The sequence below is a fragment of the Phycodurus eques genome, chromosome 9 (assembly GCF_024500275.1).
Source record: "Phycodurus eques isolate BA_2022a chromosome 9, UOR_Pequ_1.1, whole genome shotgun sequence".
NCBI lineage: Eukaryota > Metazoa > Chordata > Actinopteri > Syngnathiformes > Syngnathidae > Phycodurus > Phycodurus eques.
In genome coordinates, this window is record NC_084533.1 from 8,469,938 (window position 1) to 8,481,407 (window position 11,470).

Below are 11,470 nucleotides of genomic sequence, written 5' to 3' on the forward strand. Positions count from 1 at the left end.
CTGGTCCACCAGACTTGCCTCTTCTACTCTCCCTTCTCTCTGATTTTCCTCATTCATCAACTCCTCGAATAATTATTTCCATCTATCTAGCACACTACTGGCACCTGTCAATATATTTCCATCTCTATCCTTAATCACCCGAACCTGCTGCACATCCTTCCCATCTCTATCCCTCTGTCTGGCCAACCTGTATAGATCCTTTTCTCCTTCTTTAGTGTCCAACCTGGCATACATGACATCATATGTCTCTTGTTTGGCCTTTGCGACCTCTACCTTTGCACCTGTCGCATCTCAATGTATTCCTTTTGCCTCTCCTCGGTCCTCTCAGTGTCCCACTTCTTCTTAGCTAACCTTTTTTCTTGTATGATTTCCTGCACTGTTCGGTTCCACCACCAAGTCTCCTTCTCTCCTTTCCTGCCAGAAGATACACCAACTACTCTCGTGCCTGCCTCTCTGATCACCTTGGCTGCAGTGGTCCAGTCTTCTGGAAGCTCCTCCTGTCCACCGAGAGCCTGTCTCACCTCTTCCCGAAAAGCTGCACAACACTCGTTCTGTCTCAGCTTCCACCACATGGTTCTCTGCTCTGCCTTTTGTCTTCTTAATCTCCCTCCCTACCACCAAAGTCATCTTACATACCACCATCCTATGCTGTCTAGCCACACTCTCCCCTACCACTACTTTACAGTCAGTAACCTCCACAAAATCTAATCCACCTGCATGCTTCTACCTCCGCTTTTGTAGGTCACCCTATGTTCCTGCTTCTTCTGGAAAAAAGTGTCCACTACAGCCCTTTGCATCCTTTTTGCAAAGTCTACCACCAGCTGTCCTTCCCAAGTTCCTTTCCTGGATGCCGTACTTACCCATCACTTCTTCATCACCCCTATTTCCTTCACCAACATGTCCATTACAATCTGCACCAATCACAACTCTCTCTCTGTCTGGGATGCTCAGAACTACTTCGTCCATCTTCCAGAATTTCTCTTTCACCTCCTAGGTCACATCCTACCTGTGGGGCAAAGCCACTAATCATATTATACATAACACCGTCAAGTTCAAGTTTCAGCCTCATTACTCGATCTGATACTCTTTGAATGAGAGTGTTGGTGAGGGAAAAGCGAGGCTACAGGGAAAAGAGATATCAATGGTGGAGGACTTTAAATACTTGGGGTCAACCGTCCAGAGCAATGGTGAGTGTGGTCAGGAAGTGAAGAAACGGGTCCAAGCAGGTTGGAACGGGTGGAGGAATGTGTCAGGTGTGTTATGTGACATAAGAGTCTCTGCTAGGATGAAGGGCAAAGTTTATAAAACAGTGGTAAGGCCAGCCATGATGTACGGATTAGAGACAGTGGCACTGAAGAGACAACAGGAATGCAGAGCTGGAGGTGGTGGAAATGAAGATGTTGAGGTTTGCTCGGAGAGACCAGGTTGCATAAAATTAGAAATGAGCTCATCAGAGGGACAGCCAAGGTTCGTTGTTTTGGAGACAACGTTAGAGAGACCAGACCTCGATGGTTTGGACACGTCCAGAGGAGAAATAGTGAGTATATTGGTAGAAGGATGATGAGGATGGAGCTGCCAGGAAGACTAGAGGAAGACCAAAGAGAAGGTTGATGGATTTTGTGAGGGAAGACATGAGGGCAGTTGGTGTTCGAGAGGAGGATGCAGGAGATAGGCTTACATGGAAAAGGGTGACGCGCTGTGGCGACCCCTAAAGGGACAAGCTGAAAGGAAAAGATGTCCACAAAACCATCATGAAGGCTAGCCATCCTATCTGCTTTATGAAATGAAATTAATTGCAATATCTGAAGCATAGTATGTCTGTCTTCTTTTTCAAACAAAGCAAACAGATGAATACAATACTGTATTAATAAACAATTGCCATATTTTTGTTCATGTGTTTAAAAGTGCCATTTGATGTGAATTTTTGACACATTCATATCACATACATGATACAAAAATATTTGTAGGTAAAAATCCTTTGGCAAGATTTATTGTCAATGGGTACAATTAAATTAGATGATGGCGTATGTTAACGATCAGTATTAAAATTGTTTTGTAGACTTTGCTTTTTGATAAAAACTTAACGTAAAATACAATTAAAATACTAAGCACTTTGAGTGACTACTTTTTTTTCATAAATTTGTAAAATATGAACTAAGCACTTGAGTGAATACTTTTTGTTCATAAATTGGTCAAATCTGGACTCCTTTTAAACGTACACATGTTATAACGGATGGCGGGTCGATTTTGATTTAAGCCAATCATACCTTCTCCTTCCCTCTTTCTTCCTGTCCCTCCTGGCCAATGGGAGCTTTCGATTAGCAACACGCTGACCAACCAGCTTCGTCGTCCGTCTTGGCATTTTGAAAAAGTTGGCGGTCGTAATCGTCCCGTTTCGGACGAGGAAGAATTCGAGCCACGATATAAAGTTGACAATTTCCCACAAATATGCAGGTAACTGGGTGTTTTGTGTTTCTTAATTGTGAGGTAATGCAGTACGAGAGTTGATAACCCCGAGTTTTATACCCTTTTGATCCGATCATAGAGCGTTGAGACCTAGCCGATGTTGAGTTAGCCTATACGTTGTATTAAGAGCCTAAATTAGCGTCAAATTATGTTAAAAACAACAACAAACAAAAAGACTAAGTCAAATACACACTGGAGGTGTTAATCGTTGTACATGACACGAGTTTTGTTTTTTTTCGTCGTTGCTGAAACACTTAAACGTTATGGATAATACTACATCGTTTCCGGCATAGTCGTTGTTTACAATTGTTCCCAATGTATGTGCATTATATAGTACGTTACTAAAATCTTCAACATAAGTTTCTATCAGAATAGACGGTATTGGATATAGGAGTGTTACACGAATTAAATGAGCTCTAGTTCGTAAGGATTGAGAATTTTAGGCCATGCCACTTTTTATGTCGAAGATTTGACATTTTCTGCCCAGAAATGAATGCAAATCATTAGGAAATGTGTGATCGAAAACTTGGCTATTTGGTATGAAAAATACCCGGATGCTTCTTATGAGTTGAGACAAAAATGTGACGTTTAAACAATTTTCCGTGTTCTTTCAGTGGCGGCGTACGCTCGAGCCATCTGAGCATCTCATTTCGATGATCAAACCGTCAGAATTACTTCAAAGTTAACAGAAAACAACAATAATAATAATGAATCGCCACCATATAGTTTTCTATCGTCACCGAATCCTATGAATGTGTGATTTTCGACGTCCATTTTTGTCTTTGTCAGTACCGCAGAAAATCTCAACCGAATTAAAAAAAAATAAAAGACGAGGTGGTAAAGGGGTTTCCCAACAACGTAATCTGAAAAGAGCAAGCATTACCTTGCGCGAAACAATGAGAAACCCCGATTTTGGTGGACCTCCGCTCAATTCACTTTACCTATTTTCAGCACAGCGAAATGGGAAGAAAATGGCGGCCGTATTTCTGGCTTTAGTAAAATACCTACATGATACGCTATAATCCCTCAAGGGGGAAATAAAATGCAGTTATCTGTGAACCTGTATGCAATTCTTTGCGTTTAGCTGACTCTTGCTGTTGATATCTATGAACGGTATATTGTATACCAGAGCAGACAGTAAAAATTATCTTATGAGTGGCTGCATAAAAACAGTGGAGTTGTACAATTTAGGTGTATTGAATTATAAAGCAATATAAACTTAAATATGCGTTGTGTATTGCAGGGATATAGTGTAAATACAGTATATTAGATTGCCTGCCTCATTTAAAAAATGGGTGGTGCAAAATATGAACAATACATGTCAAATTTTACTTTGCATCCCAACTGCATACAAATCTAAGGACAATCATTTGAGAAATGCAATAATTAACATTTATTTCTTTATAGAATAAAGAAAATCATCATCCAAGGGCTTTCCAGCAACAGGTAAGATGATTATAACAAGCGTTTAACTACAACCCCAATTCCGATCAACTTGGGACGTTGTGTTAAACATAAATAAAAACAGAATACAATGATTTGCAAATCACGTTCAACCTATATTTAATTGAATACAGTACAAAGACAAGCTATTTAATGTTCAAACTGATAAACTTGATTGTTTTTAGCAAATAATCATGAACTTAGAATTTTATGGCTGCAACACATTCCAAAAAAGCTGGGACGGGTGGCAAAAGAGACTGAGAAAGTTGAGCAATGCTCATCAAATACCTGTTTGGAACATCCCACAGGTGAACAGGCTAATTGGGAACAGGTGGATGCCATGATTGGGTATAAAAGGAGCTTCCCTGAATTGCTCAGTCATTCACAAGCAGAGATGGGGCGAGGTAACACCTCGGTGTGAACAAGTGTGTGAGAAAATAGTCGAACAGTTGAAGGATAATGTTCCTCAATGTGCAGTTGCAAGGAATTGAGGGATTTCATCATCTACGGTCCAGAATATCATCAAAGGGTTCAGAGAATCTGGAGAAATCACTGCATGTAAGCGGCAAGGCCGAAAACCAACATTGAAAGCCCGTGACCTTCGATCCCTACTATGCAAAGCAAAAAGCCATTTATCAACAACACCCAGAAACGCCGTCGGCTTCTGTGGGCCCGAGCTCATCTAAGATGGACTGATGCAAAGTGGAAAAGTGATGGGAACTGACCCCACGCTGTCTGCACCGAAGTCAGGCAAATGTGCCACTACACCATCAGTGACTTGACATGAAATCAGACTGAAAATAAATACATAAAATAAAATAATAAATACATTTTAGGTCAATTAGATTACCAAAAATATTTCTATTTGCTAAATATATTTAGTTTTTTATTTCTATCTTTTACGATGATTATTTTACTTGTTACTGTATTATTTTTACTTGTTCTTTTAAATATTAAAAGTCAGTTTTGGTAGTGACAGGTATAGGCTCTGGACTATGTATCAGCAGATACTCAAAATGTGATCAGGACATCCCTAATATTTTCTACTATTACATATTTTTTCTTTGTATTGCAAGAGAATGGCCCTCGATAAATGTCATTGTACTCATATTATAGTAACTGTAAAGATCATTAGTCATTCATTTCTGCCTTTGACCTATTTGACCAGACCCCCAGCATGGTGGCGGGCCCACAGTGTGTACTGATGAAGCCGTGGCTAGTCGCAGACAAAAACGTCATCCCAGGTAATGCGAGCCTCTTCAAATAAAGCCACTACAGATTTTCCACTTATTGTACTGATGGTGTATATAATTTTTAGGACCTGTGAGAGAGTGTGTTGGTTCATCCTCCAGTTTGGTTGCAAAGTAAGTAAACAGTCATTCCCTGCTTTTTTCACAGATATTTGTGTCAAACATATCGAAATATTTGCAGTAGTCTGACATAGTGCAATTGTGAAAGACCAAATTTGTCTTGTAATCTGATCCAGACATTACGTATTGTCTGTCCCACACCGCCGACATGTTTAAAAAAAAAAAAAAAAAAAAAACTTATTGGTTGTCAGATATTTACAGTACTACGTCAAAACCCACACGACAAGGCTAAAAATAAACTAGCTTTTGGATTTGAATATACTGTGCACGATGGTGATGTGGAGTAAATATTGTTTGCAGAGCCGATCAATGACGGATCGTCGAATTATGTCAAGGCCGATCATATCCAGGGGACTTTAAATACCGTAATTTCTTGTGTATAATGCAAATTCCCCCCCAAAAATTGTTGAAAGTCAATCGTGCGCATTATACATGGGTATAGGGGAAAATGGAAAAAAAATCTTTATAAATGTATGCCGCCACCTAGATGTTATGAAAAAGTTGTAGCCTACACTTTCATTCCTGTATGAGAAGGGTACGTATAACTGCATATGTGTACAGTTGTGCTCATAAGTTTACATACCCTGGCAGAATTTGTGAAGAAATGTTGTTGTTTTCTTAAATACGACTGATGACTGAACAACAACCATCATTAATTTCTTTATGGTTATGTTTTGTTTCATGATAATGCTTTTCTGAAATGCTTGACAATTTAATTTGAATCCCATTAAAATGCAATGTGATTCGCCTGCCCCTTCATGTTTTCTTTAAGGAATTGTACCCATCTTACAAATTCTGCCTGGGTAATCAAACATATGAGCACAACTGTGTGTTTTCTCATTTACTAAATAAAAGTAGGGCTGTGAATTTCAAAATAAGAGCAAGAAAATAAAAAGAAAGTATTGTGTTCAAATAAAGTGCTTAACTTTAGAATAATTCTTTGAAGAAAACTAACAAAATGCAGATAATACTTCATATTTTTAACATATGGGTAGAAGCAAAATCATGCACTGTAAAAATGCATTATACTGTACAAACGTGTGTGTGCATGTGGATTTGTGCGGCCACCAGTGGCCAGGTGTTGAATCAGTTTAGAAGACTCCCTGAATCAATATTGAATGTCTCCCACTCTTTTACAGCAGGCAGATCACCATTGATGACTTTGACATCGGTCGACCCCTGGGGAAGGGCAAGTTTGGCAATGTGTACCTTGCCAAGGTGAAGAAGCTGCAGGCAGTTGTGGCTCTGAAGGTGTTGTTTAAGTCCCAAATGGAGAAGGAGGGCGTGGAGCACCAGCTCAGGAGGGAAATCGAGATCCAGGCCCACCTCAAGTAAGTGTCTTCTGCTGTGTTTCATTTTGTTTCCCTTGACTCACTTCGCAGCCATCTACATAGTACAGTGGAAACCTCTATGGTCACACACAATCCGTTCTAGGATCCTGGTTTAGATTTAGAAGGATTTTTTTTTTTTTTTTTTTTAACAACAATATTAAGACTCCAATCTTAACTTTGACAGGCATGTGGAAGTAATTCACCTTGAAATTGTCATATTTTTATATTCTTAATGTACGAATGTGCTTACAGCCCCCCCCCCATCACCCCCCTGCACTTGAGGCATATAGTCCCCTCCAAAAGTATTGGAACGCCAAGGTCAATTCCTTTGTTTTTGTTGTTGTATAGTGAAGAAGAAATTTTAGTTTGAGATCAAAAGATGACTATGAGACAAAAGTAAAGGTAAAATGCATGCTCTATTTGGTTAAGGCCCCGTGATTGACTTGGCCAGTTGAGAGAAAAAAAAAAAAAAAAAAAAGAAAACTTCCACTTTTTCCCCCTGATGAAGTCCTTTGTTGTGTTGGCAGTCTATTTTGGGTCATTGTCTTGTTGCATGATGAAGCTTCACTCGATTAGTTTGGATGCATTTTTCTTTAAATTGCCAGACAAAATGGTTTTGTAGACTTCAGAATTCATTCTGCTGCTACCATCATGAGTTCCAAATTGATGCTCATTCAGTTCACTTCCACCCGCCTGCATCTCAAAATTTTGCTTACGAGTCAAAGCAAAAAAATTAATAAAAAATGACTCAGCGACGGCCCGTATCTCAAAGCTCCTAAATCGGGCCACTTGTAAGTCAAGGCACCACTGTATACATAAATATATATTTTTTTCCTTCTTAGGCATCACAACATCCTTCGCTTTTACAACTATTTTCATGATCGCAAGAGGGTGTTTTTGGTGCTCGAATATGCGCCACGTGGCGAGCTGTACAAGGAGCTCCAGAAATACGGACGCTTTGATGACCTGCGCACTGCCACTGTAAGACTTTGTGCTCTAAAATGAGACATGACAATTTGGTCAATGGCGACAATGTCGTTTTGAAGACTCGTCTCATATTGTTTGCTTATATGTGAATAAGTTCTGAAGCTTTCACCGCTTGCATTTCCAGTACATGGAAGAGATCTCAGATGCACTGTTATACTGCCACTCGAAGAAAGTGATCCATCGCGATATCAAACCAGAGAATCTACTTCTTGGCTATCGTGGACAGCTGAAAATTGCAGATTTTGGTTGGTCAGTTCATGCACCTTCTCTCAGGTAAGCAGCCCTCAGATTTTTGAAACTACAGGTTTTTTTTTTTAAAGCCACAATTGCAAACTTCACATACTGCATTGACATTTGTGCAGGCGTCGTACAATGTGTGGAACCCTGGATTACCTCCCTCCTGAGATGGTCGAGGGCCGCACCCACAGCGAGAAGGTGGACCTGTGGTGCATCGGAGTCCTCTGTTTTGAATGCCTTGTGGGGAACCCTCCCTTTGAAAGTCGCTCTCCATCTGAAACGTACAAAAGAATTATGACGGTAAAATAATCTAAAAAAATAATGTAATGAAGGAATTAGCCCATTCTTGACAGTCATTTAAAAAACAAAAAAAACAATCAGATAGATGCCTGCATTATCATACCTGTGTGTGTGTGTGTGTGTGTGTGTGTGTGTGTAATATGCACCAATCTGTACTTTAGTAGGCCGCAAATTGGACTTAACGTTGCGTGGAACACAATTTAGGCAGGCTGTTCGATCTCACGAATGTTTGACCGGTCTGGTCCGTACGGGGAACAGGTTGATTTGATGGGAAAAGGAGGAAGAAATAAAAAAGAGTGCGTTCCGAGCACAGGGCGACCGAATCCCGTGGGTGTTGCCGGTCGCAAGGCGCTTGGAGCAGACGTGCACCGCCAGTTTCCCTCCCAACGGACCTTTGTCCGCGAGCTGCCCAGGCAAACGAAAGGGTAGCTCAGGGCGCTGGCAGGGTGCCCGGCGGTGGGGAAAGGTCTGATGTGTCCTCGCCACCTTGTGGTGAGAGGTGGGGCTTCCTGGCTGACCCAGCCTTCGGCAAGGTGATCGAGCGAGTGAGAGCCCGTGTCAAAGGGGGGGGGCTGCTGCCTTTATGGGGGTGGTCAATGGGTCTCCTGATAACTGGGAGCGCAGGTTTCTGGTGTAACTGTCAATTAATTTAAAGTCCAGGGGTCTCATTTACAAAGACTTGCGTGGATTTCCTCCTAAAACATGGCGTACGCTCAAATCCAGAAAACGTCGTACGTTTCAGATGTATGAAACTCTGCGTACTCATGAAATCAAGCACATTTCCTTCGTACATTCCAATCAACGTGGAAATGAGCGCACATGTTGGAGTAGCCGACTCCTCCCTGTCCACGCCCATATTTGAATATGCAAATCACATTTAAATGAACCCTGCACCTGAGATCCCGATCTCTGCATGATCAGAAAAAAAGAAAAACGAGCAGTGAGCAAAACCTGTTCGGAACATTCCACGGGTGAACAGGTTAATTGGAAAGTGAGTGAGTGTCATGATAGGGTATAAAAGGAGCATCCCTGAAAGGCTCAGTTGTTCACAAGCAGGGTTCACCAACCACTTGGTGAACAAGTGCGTGATGCGTGAGCTAGGCCTGTCATGATCATTTCTATATAGACTTATTGTTCGATCAATGAAACGGACACGATAGTTTTTCCGGACTCAAATTGTCATTGTTGTGGTGAGCTGGCGCGGGGAGCGCACGATGAGCCGACAGAGTTGGACGGCTGTGTCAGCGTATTGATTGGTTTAGAGCTCCAAATAGGTCATACCCATGACTCAGCACCCTCTGGATCCACTGCTGTGTGCAACGGAGCAGGTGACTGATGTCAATATGGCGCGATGCAGCGGTTGATTGACGTTACCATCGCGCGACACAACGAATTGCTAATGAAATTTGTTGCCAACACTTTTAATTATTGATTTTTATCAATTTTATGGATTAATCATTGCAGCCCTACACTTCAGGTGCATGCCAGGTAGGTTGCCTAATTTCCATAAAAAAAAATTGGCAAAGAAAATAAGGCTGTCTACTACTTGAGGCTTTAGTTTGCCCTGTTACACATTAGTTACAATGTCATTTGCCACTGAATTCCCTCTTTGATGGGGTGGGTTAGGTATTTTTAGCCTTTGTCATTTAGCTGTGAGGATAAGCGGAACGGAAGATGAATGAATGAAGTGCATTTCATGCTGCTGTAAAATTTGGTGGTTGAGTAAAAACTGTGACTGGAAGGTAATAACATTACACATTTGGATAAGCTAAATTCTTTAAACAGTCTTCTAGGTTTTATCAAAGATTACAACTCATAAAAGCTGAATTTGAGAAGTCATTATTGGTTTATGAACCGATTCAAACTGCGCTTTTTTTTTTTTTTTTCTCCCCCCGACCCCCCAGGTGGATCTGAAATTCCCAAACGTCGTCTCCGAGGGTGCACGGGACCTGATCCGCAAGCTGCTGCGCCACAGCCCCACCGATCGTCTAACGCTACAGTGTGTCATCGATCACCCATGGGTGCGCGACAACTCGCGCCGGGTCTTACCCCCCAACTGTCCCACCAAAACCCTGTGACACCAATTCAAAGCTGCCTGCTTTATTTTTTTTGTTTGGTGTTTTTATTTACCGGTCGGTGCATCTTAATAAATGATATTGTTGAAACGTTTTTTTTTTTTTTTTTTAAATAAATGAAAGTCATATATTATACGGATTGATTAAACACATGGAGTACTTTCCAGGAGGGCAATTCCTGCCTAATTATGAAAACAAATTTGATTTATTTTTTGTAATCCAATTTGGAATTTTTGCTATAATCAAAAGTGTATATGAAAAAACTTTCCCACTTTCAATTCTCATAAACATGAATAAATGGTGTTGTTGAATGAGTCAATGTTTTAATTAAGGTATGAGCCACAGTCATCTCAAGTGAGGCTTCTGTCCACCATGTATTTCATATGTGATTGATGCGTGTGTTTTAGTTTAGTTTGTTTTTTACACAATGAAGGAGGTGGGCGATGATAGTTCTCACAAGCCCAGGAATGAGTATTTATATTTTCAATTTACAGCATTGGAGTGGATGGGACCCGAAGTGAGATTTAAATTTTTTCACGGGGCCCCCTAATCCTTTCAGAAATTGATTTATTCATATATAAATTGTGGTTGCCTGTTTTATGAACGCTGACAAATACCATCAGAATAATTTAACACGGGTCAATTGAACATAGTACAGTAGTGAATAAAGCACGGGTCATCAACATGGTTTATGGGGCACCAACAGCGCCGATATTAAACTAATAAATAAATAGTCTTTTTTCCCCCCACTTTATTCCAATATTAAAATTTTTCAAAATTAATTTTATTCATTCATATTGTCTACTACGATGGACCATAAATTAAATATTGAAATAAACATTTCAACTCATAATTTTGAGACGATTGATCCTCTATAATGGTAAATTACCGGTTAAGGGCACAAGGTAGCGTGGCCGAGCGGTCTAAGGCGCTGGATTAAGGCTCCAGTCTCTTCGGAGGCGTGGGTTCGAATCCCACCGCTGCCAAAGTGTTTTTTTACATAGTTTGTTTACCTTTAGATCTAAAACATAACCTATTCTTATATTTTAAGGTATTTTATATATGTATATAAATTGGATGCATGTGGGTCTCATACTTCTACCAGGAGACTTTTTCAATTTACTATCTCCTTAAAAGTAACAGTTTTTGAGTGAAAGAAAAACATTTTAAACGCAGACTGATTTGTATGTGTTGTAACCATATGTCTGACGTTTGTGTTAAAACAAACCGCATGAATATCGCTTAAAATTTCAGCGTGTTA

General features: G+C 40.5%; 1 protein-coding gene and 1 non-coding gene across 2 annotated transcripts; both read left to right on the forward strand.

The window, feature by feature from the left end:
• The first annotated feature begins 2,363 nt into the window (after window positions 1-2,363).
• Window positions 2,364-10,520, forward strand: aurkb (aurora kinase B). The gene is made up of 9 exons (XM_061685904.1): window positions 2,364-2,454; window positions 3,874-3,912; window positions 5,078-5,153; window positions 5,228-5,273; window positions 6,419-6,610; window positions 7,453-7,591; window positions 7,722-7,870; window positions 7,960-8,134; window positions 10,039-10,520. Exons 1-9 carry the CDS (start codon window positions 2,449-2,451, stop codon window positions 10,210-10,212), a joined length of 996 nt encoding a protein of 331 aa, XP_061541888.1. The 5' UTR covers window positions 2,364-2,448; the 3' UTR covers window positions 10,213-10,520.
• A 593-nt stretch (window positions 10,521-11,113) lies between these two features.
• Window positions 11,114-11,195, forward strand: trnal-aag (transfer RNA leucine (anticodon AAG)). Its single transcript has one exon. It is a non-coding gene; the product is annotated as a tRNA-Leu (tRNA).
• Window positions 11,196-11,470: the final 275 nt, after the last annotated feature.